Source organism: Oncorhynchus gorbuscha, linkage group LG17, assembly GCF_021184085.1.
Source record: "Oncorhynchus gorbuscha isolate QuinsamMale2020 ecotype Even-year linkage group LG17, OgorEven_v1.0, whole genome shotgun sequence".
In the NCBI taxonomy this organism is placed as follows: domain Eukaryota; kingdom Metazoa; phylum Chordata; class Actinopteri; order Salmoniformes; family Salmonidae; genus Oncorhynchus; species Oncorhynchus gorbuscha.
Genome location: NC_060189.1, coordinates 36,960,239 through 36,974,940, shown reverse-complemented (window position 1 = coordinate 36,974,940; position 14,702 = coordinate 36,960,239). Strand labels below are relative to the sequence as shown.

Here is a 14,702-nt window from a genome sequence, read left to right as displayed (position 1 = left end):
GAACGTAATTTCCCAGCACCCCTGTAAATATGCAAATGTCGGAAAGTGTTTCTGACCAATAGGCTTGAGCAGTTTTGCAGAATGCGCCAATCGATTTCCGGTTGGACTGCAATGCGGGAATTTTTGAGAAGCATCGAGTATAGCTTGGAATTAACAACAAAGTCAACGAGGTTTGTTAAAGGTTTATGTTATAAACCTGTGAAATCCAATGCCTTTGTTTAGATATATTGATATACCGTGTTTAAGAACACGATTATCATGGAAACGCTGGGTTTTGCGATCTAATCATCCAAAGGCAAGGTTTTTGCTAATGTCAGATAGCTAATGTATCTACGACGTTAGCAAAATAGTTAAGCTAACGAGCTATATGTTCTGACAATCTTTCAAACGTATGCACGCGTGTTTACCCGATATTGGCGTTTAAGTTCGCAAAATTTTGCTACCAACTAGTAGTTGACGTTAGCTAAATAGGAAAAACCCTCTCGCCCCATTTGGTGAGTGAAACTGGCTAGATTGACGATAATAAGCTACACAACATGACCAAAAGTATATGGACACCTGCTCGTCTAACATCTCATTCCAAAATCATAGACATGAATATGGAGTTGGAGCCCCTTTGCTGCTATAACAGCCTCCATCCACTCTTCTGGGAAGGTTTTCCACTAGATGTTGGAACATTGCTGCAGGGACTTGCTTCCATTCAGCCACGAGCATCAGTGAGGTCTGGCACTGATGTTGGAAGATTAGGTCTGACTAGCAGTCGGTGTTCCCATTAATCCCGATGGGGTTGAGGTCAGGGCTCTGAGCAGGCCAGTCAAGTTATTACACACTGATCTCGACAAACCATTTCTGTATGGACCTCGCTTTGTGCATGTTGCGCTGAAACAGGAAAGGGCCTTCCCAAATTGTTGCACAGAATCGTATAGAATGTCATTGTATGCTGTAGTGTTAAGATTTCACTTCACTGGAACTAAGGGGCCTAGCCCAAACCATTATTCATCCACCAAACTTTACAGTTGGGACAATGCATTCAGGAAGGTAGCGTTCTCCTGGCATCTGCCAAACCCAAATGTGTCTGGACTGCCAGATGGTTAAGTGTGTTTCATCACTCCAGAGAAGGCATTCCCTCTGCTCCAGAGTGCAATGGCGGCGAGCTTTATGCCACTCCAGCTGACACCTGGCATTATGCATGGTGATCTTAGGTTTGTGTCCGGCTGCTAACGTCGCTTCTTGAGGCAGTTTGGAACTCTAGTAAGTTTTGCAACCCAGGACATACGATTTTTACACGCTTCAGCACTCGGCTGTCCCATTATGTGAAATTTTGCGGCCTTCCATTTCGCAGCTTAGCCATTGTTGCTGCTAGACGTTTCCACTTTACAATGTTGACCAGGGCAGAAATTAGTCAAACTGACTTGTTGGAAATGTGGCATCCTATGAGGTTGCCATGTGGAAAGTCACTGAGCTCTTCAGTAAGGCCATTCTACTGCCAATGTATGACTATGGAGATTGCATGGCTGTGTGCTCGATTTTAGACACCAGTCAGCATCAGATGTGGCTGAAATAGCGGAGTCCACTATTTTGAAGGGGTGTCCACATACTTTTGTATATATAATGTATCTTAGCTAGGTAGTTCGATGAGCCAGAAGTAATCGATGTGCTAGCTACCTTATTGGTTACCTTCATTCAGTCGCTTGCCACTCAAGTGAAGTATCATGTGATATGCTGTTTACACATCATATTCAAACCTCACCAAGACATTCAAGAAATGTTGGTGAAGGTCAAATTAAGGCATTGCTAGCTTTATAACAAGCTATATGTTTTGGGAGGAGCCAGGCTCCCTTACTGGCTGGCAGTGGCAAGATAGTTTTGTTGAAGGAAGCACTGTTACATCTGCTAGATGTATCACTAGATTGCATAGATTCTCTATCCTGTCCCTCCAGATGCCCCCTAAAGCCAAGGCAGCAGGGAAGGGCAGAGGACCAGAAAAGAGAAAGCTTGCTGAAGAGTTCCCCCCTGGAGAAGTACTTACAGATACTGGCAAGAAGTCCTGGAAACTGGGAGCCCCCATTGGACAGGGCGGCTTCGGACTGCTCTATCTGGGTAAGAGAGGCATGGCAACATGGGTTATAAAACACATCTAGGCTAGTTCATTGATTATTGATCGGGGAATTCCTCATCTGCTGACCTCAGAAGATCAGGAATACTACATGTCTTGCATATGTATTTCCAGCCCATTCCCTTTTAAACTCTAGGCTAGTCTGAGGTCTGTTATTGTTTTACAGCCGATAAGAATTCATCTAAAACGGTTGGTGCTGGTGCCCCATATGTCATCAAAGTGGTAAGACAACTCTGGCTTGGTAATCCAAGCCTTTTTGTATATGATTGCCTGATTGGCCTCAGTTCTATCTCATGCCTGTACATGTAAGACAAAGGAAACATCTAGCATCCTTACTGTATGCCTGTACAGTTGATGACAATATACTCTGACTACCCTGCATGACTCCAGGCTTACCTATGCTGCATGTTCTGTATAGTGTTTCCAGGATGAGCTTAACTGATCTTATGCTCCTGATGCTGTCATAAACTGACACAAATGGGATGAATAAAGCTGTACTGTTTGGTCAACTGTCCTGGTTTCCCCCCCCCCCCCTTCATCTAGGAGCCCAGTGACAACGGACCACTGTTCTCAGAGCTCAAGTTCTACATGCGAGCTGCCAAGCCGGATCAAAGTATGCATACCACTCCCTCACTCGTGATTGCACACCCACGCGGTCCCTCAACACTGGAACAAACAAACACAACTAGAGAAATGAACAACTTTCTTAATTAAATAAGTGAAGTAGTAGGGCCATGTAGTGAGGTCTTCACTTTCCAACATGGTGCCTTTGGCTCCTGCGTTCGCCCCAAGGCCACAACTTTGCATTTTATATCATAACAATCCAAATGTCAATCTCCCCTGACAATTAACTGTTATATTACTAAGGAACGAAGGCTCATATTTTATTCATGGAATATGGTGGTGTCTGTTGGTAAATATTTGTCCCAGTAGCAGATTAGCTTGCGACCGCCTCTGGCTCACCTCCCATGGAATTATCCTTCTCATTACTTTGAGCACCACCACCAAGTTTTAGGAAGTGTGTTTGGAAGCATTTGTATGACCGGCGAAATAATACTATCTTGATTGGCCTCACTGTTACTTTTCACTTGCAGTCATATGGTTTAACCCTTAACAAGTGACTCTCTTTTAGCATGTTGTGATGTTGTTTTAGCTGAGTATTTATGCTGTTTTTCATATGTATTATTATTTTTTTTTTACAACTGTTCTCCATTTTTTTTTTGTATTGTAGTTCAGAGTTGGATGAAGTCTCACAAGACAAAGTATTTGGGAGTGCCAAAGTACTGGGGGTCTGGACTGCATGAGAAAGGAGGGAACAGGTATTGACTAGTGCCTTTTTAAAACCTGGTTCTTTCCGTATCTTTGATGGCAGTCTCATTTAAATACCTTTGAACTAGGTGTTACACAATATCCCGAAACCTTAGTACTTTTTTCGATAGTGTAACATGAAAAACGGTTTGGCACTAGAATTTCTGTTACTTTCGGTACTTTTGTCAAATGTTTCTCAAGTCATCTACTGATCGAGAGAGGATCAAGTCGATCAACGCAGACGATGTCCCCCTCATAGCGCTAGGGCTCCGTGCCTGCTCCGTTTACTCATTGCTAGCTCTACCCTGTCCGCAGAATATTGCTGATTTTCAAAGCTGATTGTCACCAAAAACTTTATTTATTCACTTAATCTCCCCAGCCTCACGTCTCTCCCAGTCAAAATCATCTTTGCTTGAGCCTGGAACTGTGTGTGTGAATGCCATCATGGGTCTTAAAGAGACAGCACACACTTTTATAAAAGAAGATATTGAAAATAAGTCCCAAATTGAATGGAAATATTGTTTTTCATCTGTAGGCCCATGAAAAGGGCTTGTAAGTAAGCATTTCACGGTAGGGTTGTATTTGGCGCATGTGACAAATAACATTTTGATTTGAAATCAGCCAAAACAAGCTCAATAACTCAATGCCTGCACACACTCTTATTTAATATGCATCCACCTGCATTGTGAAAAGGCCTAGGCTACATCTTGAGATACCCAGTTTATCAATAGACTATGTTATATTGTTATATACTTTGTTTATTTTTTACCCAATGTTAAATTAGTTGTATACTTGATTCATTAATGCATACATTCATGTAGTGATATTGAACTAAAAAAAATGTGTGTAGATCAAGTGCCATTCCATGACTTTGGCAAATACACTTTCTTGTTTCGCCGTGGTGTCATTTTGGTATCGAGTATCGTGGTAGTATCGACTATTGTGATACTAAACCTGGTCTCAAAGTCAAAATTCTGGTATCGTGACAACACTGCTTTGAACCAACATAGCAATTGTTTACTTTACGGACACCCGTAAAGTTATGCATTCATGAATGTCCAACCAACCCGCCACTTCTCCAGCTGCAAAGAAAGGGATGTTGATTGATTAACATATGCGATTGGGTGCTCCCCAATTGGCACCCTATTGCCTTTATAGTGCACTACTGTTGACCAGGGCCCATAGGGTGCCATATAAGTAGTGCACTATAGGAATTGGGTGCCATTTGGGATGCGTCCTGAATCTGTTTTCCTCTGGTTCCTCCCTTCCCAGGTACAGGTTCATGGTGATGGACCGGTTTGGGACAGACCTGCAGAAGAAGTTTGAGGAGAGTGGGAGGAGGTTCCCCCGAAAACTGGTCCTGCAGCTTGGACTGAGACTTGTGAGTTTTAGTCATCTTAACTGCCGATTTGTAGATAATCGAGCCACGGGGGGGGGGACTAAAACTACAGCTATCTAAAGCATTGATTTATTCCATTCACGCTATTAAAAAATAATTTTAAAAAATGTTGGCTGTTTATCTCATTTACTGTGTCTTGAGTGTTGTTAACATTTTTTTAAATTCTCGCTCATTTTGTTTGCCTATGCACTACTATCTCAGGAAATAATGTGTTTGCTATTTTTTGTTGACTTCTCTTCCCCCGCTCACTTGTGTAGCTTGACATTCTGGAGTACATCCATGAGCATGAGTATGTCCACGCTGACATCAAAGCATCCAACCTCCTCCTCAGCCACAACAACCCCAATCAGGTCAGCGGCTGTCCCACCTGTCTGCTATTCACTCTGCATTGATTGGCACCTTTTTTTTGTTGTTGATCTGGCCCTGTGCTAACGCACCTGACTTTGAGCTCATTATTAAGCCCAGGGCTTGATGTTAAGTTTTTAGTTCAATCAGGTGTGATAGTACCGCGGGAGTGGTATGGCTCGCATACTTGGTCACTATATTATCAGGGCTATGTAGCCTAGCTAGCTATGTGCTTTGTGTGTAGTGGATTACGGTTTCAGGGGGGAGGCCTATTTCTCAGTCTGGGTACAATTTCAAATGATTGTCTCTACCTCTTCAAGGGAAGTAATTCCTTTGACCCGATATGTAGCTAAGTTGAAAAAAAAAAACAAGGGATATGTTTATTTATTTGATTATGCTCCTGCCACTGGTTCATTAGATTCAATTAAACAAATGAGAGAGAGGAGAGGGTGATGGGAGGTGTTCATCATTCCTCTAAACAGGGGAGAGATTAGATGACTGGTAAGAGATCTTTCAAGCAAACAAGGTGGGGGCAGGGGCAAATATTTAATTTAGAGATTAATAATGTATCCATGGTGTGTTATTAAAGTGCTATTTTTAAATGACAATTTAGAAAGCAGACCCTTGGGAGTCTCAGTGTTAGCTCTCTCTCAATCTGCCTACTCTCTCCCTCCCTGCAGTTGTTGGAAACATTTGTTTAACTTTCTGTACTGTAGCCATGACTAGTATTATATGCTTTGTACGGATGTCACGATTCGCCGATGCGCATCGGTCCGTGGAAACCAAACCTATCCAAATGTAGCACGCGTCTGTCCAGAAAACCGCTAGGAATTGCTGCTGTTGCTCATATTGCGTTCTTTCTACCTTCCCGAAAATGCTGCTCAGTGTCGAACTGCTTGTAACTGTGTCGACTGTCATCGATCTACAAGTCATTTTGCGTGCGTGCCAAACATCCCCAGGCAATGTCCATGCCCTTGTGAAACTGCGCACCCTGCCCAGTTTCGCGTGCTTACTAACGCCAGGTTGGAGACCCGTTCCTGATCTTCCACGTCTGCGTGGCACCTTTAGCGTTCAAGTGCTAAACTTACTTCCGTGATGTTGGGCTTTTATTAGTCGAGTGACAACCGATGTCATTTGCTAGGTTATTGTTATCTTATGTGCCGATGAACAGTGTGTTTTACCGGAATAAAAGTAAGCTATACCGGAAACAACTGTAATCTGGCTATAGCTGCTGAACAGGGTTTATTTTTATTTTGATCAGGTTCATCGTCAACAGCAGCGTTGGTAATTTTGCTTTAAACAGTCGGTGTGTATGGTGATTTTTAGATGTATAATGAGCTATCATTATTGCAAAGTGCACTGCATGGCTGAAGCAAGAGGAGAACTTCCAAACTGTCGGTCGAAACCCTTCGATTTTGAGATTGGGGGGGGGTGAAATCCAAAATTGTGCTATATACTCATTGGCTATGTCATAACTGATTTGTAAACAGCAATGTATCAATATTTATTATCTTAAACACTTAATCTGCCAAAATGACAAGTTAATTAGGTGATTTCAGAACCAAATTGGGGGGGACAAAAAAACAGGCTACACTGTCCCCCACACACACACACTCTTATAGTGGGGTGGTATATGCCAAGTCTCCCTTATGGCTCAGCTCAACGTAGTACATAGACCATACATCACACACACACAGAAGTCAGCTCAAGACAGATCTAGCTCAGAGAGGCCCAGCTCATGAGCTCCATCAGCATCAGATGTTTAATTTAGAATAGGAAATGAATGTGTTTGTGCAACAAATGTTAGTGCATCAAACCAAATTGCATCGATTTGTTCTCTAATCAAACCGAATCATATTGAATAATTTCAATCTACTATATAACGCATCGTTCCTGTATCGGAGCCCATGTATCTTAATGCTTATTGAATCATTTCAATCTACTGTATAACGCATCGTTCCTGTATCGGAGCCCATGTATCTTTATGCTTATCAAATCTTATTGAATCATTTCAATCTACTGTATAACGCATCGTTCCTGTATCGGAGCCCATGTATCTTTATGCTTATCGAATCTTATCGAAAGGGATTTTATTCTATTTTATTCTTGTAGTCCAGGTGATTCTCCCCACACACACACACACATGTACAGCTTATTAGTAATATACTAGGCCCATCTCATGTATATTCCTTAGGTTGGATATGTGTCCGTGTGTGCATGCATGAATTTGTCTGTTTTTGTTTGCAACCCTATAGGTTTATTTAGTAGATTATGGGCTGGCCTATAGGTACTCTCCTGAAGGCATACTGAAGGAGTACAAGGAGGACCCTAAGAGGTGCCACGACGGGACCATCGAGTTCACCAGCATCGACGCACACAAAGGAGTCTGTAAGTACACCTCGCCTTTAGCCAAGCCAGGGGCACGTTCATTTGGGAGCAAATGTTGGCGGGGGAAATGGTTTGAAACAGATTTTTTATTTTATTTTTATTGTTGATTTACTTGTATCAACACCACCTAGCTACCAGCGGTTAAGGTGCATATAACCTGCCGTTTACACCTAGCTACCAGCGACCAGTCGTTTTCGATGGGAGGAGGAAACACAAGGACACACAGACACTTAATGGTTGGCGACTCAAGCTTGCGAGCTGTGTTGAAATATCCCCGCGTTTATGCCCATTTCTGCTATGCAACGTTGTGACAGCCAAATACGCTTTGAAATTGGATAACAACAACAACAACTGCTGTAATGCACACCTACGTGGGCAGATTTCAACAGCTCCATCGCTGATTATGTTGGCAAATATAAGTCCAGAGTTTCGTGTCTATCGGTCAACTCAACCGTTGTATGTCTCCAGCACCTTGTAGAAGGAGTGATCTGGAGATCCTGGGGTACTGTATGATCCAGTGGCTCTGTAGTAAATTGCCCTGGGAAGACAAGCTGAAAGACTCCCTCTACGTCAGAGACTCAAAACTACGGTAAGATGTCACACACGTACCTGCATGTGCAAAACACGCACAAGTGCTTGTGCGTACATCCCTCTTAAGTTTTTTTTTTCTCCCCCTCACAGATGCAGAGATAACATCACAGACTTCATGTCTCAATGTTTCTCCTCACAAGACAAGCCAGGTGAGGTCTTTTCATTCACCTTTTATTTATTTTGGACTCGTCCCTGCTATCAGTTTCATTTTTGTGTCGAAGCCCATATTGCTGTGGGGACTTGCCAGTTACGTCGTCATTACTAGCTGAACTGACTGACTCTCTGTGGTCCTTGAGAACACCTGTGTTGGGAGTTCAGCCCTCCACATTACACCCTGTGCCTCTGTTCCATTCACAGCCCCAACCAGCCCTAATTGAACTGAAGCACTTCTTCATCACACACACACACAGAGGAGAGGAGAGTGGCTGTTCACTCCATAATAATGGGACCTGCCGATTCCCTCATAATGAATGCTAATTCATTAGCACCACCGCTAATTCTCCGACCGCAACAAAACTTTCCACTTTAACTTTGTTGTGATGCCGTGAACTTACATATGTGTTGAGTGCATCAGTGTGAAGCATAGGTGAGAGTCAGTATGGGGCACGGCTAGAGTGTTCACTGAGGTTTTCTAGCCATTTGGAGTGAAAACGCTTCAAATATGTTGTAGATTTTATTTTTGAATGATTTGTGGGCCATTCGTACGGTATTGAGGCCTGTATATTTAATTTGGCTCTACATATCATTCACCTTTAGAATATGGACATGGGGGCCATAGTCGACAAGACAATTCTATCTGAAGTAGGAGCACGTCCAATGCAGCTGTTTTTATCTCGACATCAAATCATTTTTAGTTAACATTGAAGTACCTTTACTGTGATTTTCTTTTTTTTCAATTGTGGTCAAAAATAAACAAAAATAGCTTCTTAGCAAAGAGCAATTTCTCAAGCAAGACTTTTGCTACGACTGTCTGGGAGTGGGTTGGGGGGAAACTGAAAACTAGCTGTTACTGGCAGAGAGGTATGGAACACTCTTTCTCATTGGTCTATTAACTCATTTCTGGTGATGTCACTAGGCAGTCCAAAACCCCATCCCACCAAAACAGGCTGAAATTTCAGGCCGTCTTTTCGAACAGCTCTTACACTAAAGGGCATTTTCATAATTTTCACAATATTACAGTATCATTCCGACTTCATAGTGTGGAAATGTTTCGGGTGAAATCATGTTTTTTGACTGCGCTGGGCCTTAAAACAAACTTTGACTTGGGGAGTTTAACTGTCCCTTTAATCCTGAAGCCAGGGCCTTGCCTCCCTCCTCCTCTCCGCCTACTGTTGTCGGCCTCCTCTCCTCTGATCCCTATGTGGCAGCGCCCGCTCTGTGCGCTTTGTGGCAGCAGTGTGACAGAAGGAGAGATTTCTCCGCGGGCTGTTGTCTTGTGCGTACAGCAACACGCAACGCATCACAACGGCCCAGAGAGAGAGGTGACTGCAGTGGAGCCATCATGGTTCTGTTGTCCGCCATCATCACTAATTCTGTTTGGTGTGACTTATTTTAGCTTTCACCCAGGCGGTAAACAACAGTTTGGGAGCAACGGAGCAGAAGGAAGAGGGGCTGACGCACCGTGCCACTTCCTCTCCTCATCCCTCTATCCTCTCCTCCTCACTCTCTCTTGACTTAGCCCCAAGGTCAAAGTGCCAGTGCTGGCTTTATTAGGAGAGGGGAAAGGAATGCGGGTAGAGGAGTGTAACTGGAAGGAAGTGCGCTAGCTAACACCTTTTTTATTTTTTTTTATTCTGTTTTAATTTCATTTCACCTTTATTTAACCAGGTAGGCCAGTTGAGAACAAGTTCTCATATACAACTGCGACCTGGCCAAGGTAAAGCAAAGCAGTGCGACAAAAACAACAACACAGAGTTACACATGGAATAAACCAATGTGCAGTCAATAACACAATAGAAAAAAAAATCTATATTCAGTGTGTGCAAATGGAGTACAGAGGTAGGGCAATAAATAAGCCAAAAGTAGCGAAGTAATCACAATTTTAGCAGATTAACACGAGTGATAGATTTGCAGATGATGATGTGCAAGTAGAAATACTGATGTGCAAAAAAGTAAATAAAAACAATATGGGGATGAGGTAGGTAGTTGGATGGGCTGTGTACAGCTGCAGCGATTGGTAAGCTGCTCAGATAGCTGATGTTTAAAGTTAGTGAGGGAGATATGTCCAACTTCAGCATTTAAAAAAAAAAATTTGCAAATCGTCATTGGCAGCAGAGAACTGGAAGGAAAGGCGGCATATTTCGGTGTTGGCTTTGGGGATGACCAGTGAAATGAAATATACCTGCTGGGGCGTGTGCTACGGGTGGGTGTTGCTATGGTGACCAGTGAACTGAGAAGGCGGAGCTTTACTTAGCAAAGACTTATAGATGACCAGGAGCAAGTGGGTTTGGCGACGAATATGTAGCGATGGCCAGCTGACAAGAGCATACAGGTCACAGTGGTGTGTGGTATATGGGGCTTTGGTGCCAAAACGGATGGCACTGTGATAGACTGTATCCAGTTTGCTGAGTGGAGTGTTGGAGGCTTTTGTAAATTACATCGCTGAAGTTGAGGATCGGTAGGACAGTCAGATTTACGAGGGTATGTTTGGCAGCGAGAGTGAAGGTGGCTTTGTTGCGCAATAGGAAGCCAATTCTAGATTTAATTTTGGATTGGAGATGCTTAATGTGAGTCTGGAAGGAGAGTTTACAGTCTAGCCAGGCACCTAGGTATTTGTAGTTGTCCACACATTCTAACCGTCCAGAGTAGTGATGCTTGGCGGGTGCGAGCCGCGATCGGTTGAAGAGCATGCATTTAGTTTTACTAGCAGATGGATGCCACGGAAGGAGTGTTTGGCATTGAAGCTCGTTTGGAGGTTTGTTAACACAGTGTCCAAAGAAAGGCCAGATGTATACTGGACGGTGTCGTCTGCGTCAAGGTGGATCAACACCTAGATAACAAGCGTTCAGAGCATCAGTTTATCGTCAGTTGTGAATCGTTGATTTGACTTAGTTTGTCTGTTTTTGGTTCAATATGGTACATTGTTTCTTCTCTGTGTTGGATGACTGTATTTTTATCACAAGGTTGTTGGAGCAGCTTGGGAATCAGGTAGAAATTCATTGCCTCGTACTATTTTCTACTGTGTGCTTCATTGAACAGTAGAAATGAAACCACTGCAGCTAGCTACCTTTAATTGTGGATAGGACGCACCTAAAATGTGTTCTTAAATCTGTGTGACCCTCTCAGTAGAGATTACCATAAATAGAACATCTAAATCAACTCTTTTTTTTTTTGTATACTGGAGATGGTGCTGCTTTGGACAGCATCCCTTGAGGAAGGAAGCAGCTGAAACACCGGGGCTTAACTATTGAGTTAAGCTGTTATTAATATCAAACTTGTATTTTCATGGTGTGCACAATGTCTCTAATGTTATGATCTTCAGTCATTCTTTTTGGGGTAAGCAGCGCAGCTCATATACAACTTTATCTTCAATCTTTGCTTCGTGCGGGGACTCCTGACCTAAAACGTAAGGCTCAAATCTAAACCCCCCCCAATATCTATTGTTTCCTCTCCTTTTTTAGACGAACTTCAGAAGTTTATGGAGGAGGTGAAGACTCTAAGCTACACAGACAAGCCGGCCTATCAGAAGCTCCGGTCCATTCTGGAGGCGGGGCTTAAGTCGATCGGCGCCAAAGATGACGACAAGCTGGAGTTCTCCTCATCGGTCAACGGAGTCGGGCCATTGTCCTCTGTCGAGGTCGGTCCACAAAGAGCCCAACACAGAAAGACGTGTTGCTGTGCGGTCATGGTAGCCTCTGCGTTTAAAACCTGGCACGCTCCAGACCTTTTTGAAGCCCGGCCTTTCAAACGGAGCCCATTTCAACCACCCCTAATGTGTTTACCTGTTAAAAGCCATTTGAAATGTAAAAATGCCTGAGCACGATCCCAGACTAATTGTGCACGTTAGTGTGAATGGCTGCCAAGTGCATTGATTTTCAAATCCAATTAAGGTGTGATGCTTTTAACAGATGTACCTTGACCGCTGCTTATTGGTGTTTTTACACCCAAACCACACACACACAGAGCCTTCATTTTGCTGTTCAAAGCCATTTCTACATTACTCTGGCTTCCACACTGGGATTCCTCCAACCAGCTCAAAAGCCTTTTTCCATTTCTCTCCTCCCCGCTCACTCGATTCTCACAATTCCTTCCCTTTTCTGCCCTCCCTTCTCCATCTTACCAATCTCCCTCCTCCTCTCCCCTTCTCTTCATTATCTTCCCCTCTTCCTTTCTCTCTACCTCTCCCCCCTCCCTCCATCCCTCTTATCCGACAGGTCTGAGTACCTGTGTTTATCCCTCGCTAATGTATCACAAATTTGCTGACACGGTAACCTTGGTGTCGGCGCGGCCCCGCAATCAGCGCACCGCTCTCACGGCAGAGGGAGGGATCTCCTCCCTCTTCCCCTCTCCCTCCCCCCTCCTCGCACTACCCACAATGCCGTTTGCATATGGAAGGTGCCACCGGGGAGCTGGCCCATGCCAGTTGAGGGTTACCTGCCCACTGCCGTTATTGTATGTAATTATCCAGCCAATCTGTTCAGCTCAGCAGGGTCTGCTGGTAATCATGAGGTAGCAATTGGCAAAATGGAAGTCAGCAGAGAGGAGAGAGGGAAGAGAAGAGAAGAGGGGGGGGGGTTGGGTGAGTGATAGTTCAAGTCCGAGAGAGGGGCGAGCTTTCATTATACAGTCTGAGAGATGGAGGAAAGGTGGAAGGGAGGAGGGAAGGAAGGAGAGATGGAGGATTTGATTGCTGTCGTTAAGTGCATCTTTCTCGTCGCCTCCTCCTCGGCTGGTATGATTTCATGGACAAAGTTATTATCTCGTTTTAGTCTTTAATCTGTACAAGGGGGAAAAAATTAAGTCATAGTTTATGAAAATGGTACCAAAGGGATCACTTCACTAAGTACGGATACAGCTCTGCTTTGTCAGTTACTAAACCATCAAATCTCAACTTTGACCCCAAAGAAAGTTCCAGATGCCTTAAATGATGACCCGAGAAACAGAATTAGCGCTGACCATTGTTGTTATTTAGATAAATTATGGTTCCATGACTAATTTGTACTTTGAATGGATTATTCCCGTAGAAGGTTTTCTTACTCTGCGAGATGGCAGTGATAATTGCATTTGCTCAGATGTCACACAAGGCTCTAGGCAGATGTAAACGTTCGGTCGTCGTGTACCCAAGCAGAGTTTCTCATTTCATGTTTGATTTCGGCCTTCTCCAAGGATTCTGCAAGCGGACTGGGAGATTTGACCACTGCGCTCGCTCTCTCTCACTGTTTCTCTTGCTGTTGCTCTCTCTCTGCACTTGTTCTCATCCCTCTTATCTTTCCCTCTCCTTACAGAAGACTCCCAAAAGAAAGAGAGTGGTAGATTATAAAGGAGAGGCTAATGACGAGACCGACGGCACTCCCGCCAAGAAAAGAAAAGCTGAAAAGAAAGGTAAGAATCTCCTTTTTTCCTTCTCTCCCCGCCTCTCTCTTCAGGCTAAATCTCACTTTTTTGAAATTGTAATCTTCTCCCTACAGAGGTGAATGGAGTGAAAAGGGTAGTCATCCCCAAGAAGAAAGCGACCCTTAAAAAGAATGCTGCTAGCCCGAAGAAGAAGGCTGCTAGCCCCAAGAAGATACTGGTGGAGATGGCTACACAGACCACTCCTGGCCTGAAGAGAGGCAGAGGTAGACCCAAGAAAAAGGCAGACCCATTAGAATCAGAATGAGTTGAGTTGTACTTCTCATTCTATGTTCCTGCCACCCTTTAATTTGAACTACTTTGCAGATATGAAACAAACAATCATAATATCAGACAAAAAAAAGTCAAATTCCCAGTTTACGCTACAAAATAAACTTTATCGGTTTTAAAATAGCTTCTATTTGATGAAACAGTCCATGATGTAGACTAAGGCATTGTTGGCAGAATAGATGGATGCAGTTCAATGCATGATTCAGGCAGGGTAGCCTAGTGGTTAGAGCGTTGGACTAGTAACCGGAAGGTTGCAAGTTCAAACCCCCGAGCTGACAAGGTACAAATCTGTCGTTCTGCCCCTGAACAGGCAGTTAACCCACTGTTCCTAGGCCGTCATTGAAAATAAGAATTTGTTCTTAACTGATCTTGCCTAGTTAAATAAAGGTAAAATAAAAAAATAAATTTAATTCACCAATACATTTCTTGGTAGTCCCAAAAATATTAGGCTATCAGGTTGTAAATCACAGCTGTTTTAGCCAAATGCATTTAAACTCAGTTTTTCACGATTCCTGACATTTAATCCTAGTAAAAATTCCCTGTCTTTGGTCAGTTAGGATCACCACTTTATTTTAAGAATGTGAAATGTCAAAATAATAGCAGTATTTCTAGGACATTTCTCTAAAAAGTACGATCTTTGTCCCCATGTGCAGCTGCAAACCGTAGTCTGGCATTTTTATGGCGCTTTTGGAGCAGTGGCTTCTTCCTTGCTGA

At 43.4% G+C, this 14,702-nt stretch overlaps 1 protein-coding gene across 2 annotated transcripts; it reads left to right on the top strand.

Moving 5' to 3' along the window:
- Positions 1-29: 29 nt before the first annotated feature.
- LOC124002200 (serine/threonine-protein kinase VRK1-like) lies at positions 30-14,269 on the top strand. 2 transcript variants are annotated; one of them, XM_046309544.1, is made up of 13 exons: positions 30-170; positions 1,941-2,100; positions 2,283-2,338; positions 2,660-2,729; positions 3,348-3,435; positions 4,697-4,805; positions 5,081-5,173; positions 7,424-7,556; positions 8,025-8,145; positions 8,238-8,296; positions 11,768-11,943; positions 13,595-13,688; positions 13,775-14,269. In XM_046309544.1, the coding sequence occupies exons 2-13, from the start codon at positions 1,941-1,943 to the stop codon at positions 13,963-13,965; spliced, it is 1,350 nt and encodes a 449-aa protein (XP_046165500.1). In that variant the 5' UTR covers positions 30-170; the 3' UTR covers positions 13,966-14,269. The 2 variants fall into 2 exon arrangements, with proteins under 2 accessions (XP_046165500.1, XP_046165497.1); XM_046309541.1 differs by having other exon boundaries at positions 13,592-13,688.
- Positions 14,270-14,702: the final 433 nt, after the last annotated feature.

Coding starts and splice junctions, on each gene's coding strand:
- LOC124002200 (XM_046309541.1), top strand. CDS start 1,941: ATGCCCCCTAAAGCCAAGGCAGCAGGGAAGGGCAGAGGACCAGAAAAG. Junction 2,730..3,347: donor AGCTGCCAAGCCGGATCAAA/GTATGCATACCA, acceptor TTTGTATTGTAG/TTCAGAGTTGGATGAAGTCT. Junction 11,944..13,591: donor GGCCATTGTCCTCTGTCGAG/GTCGGTCCACAA, acceptor CTCTCCTTACAG/AAGACTCCCAAAAGAAAGAG.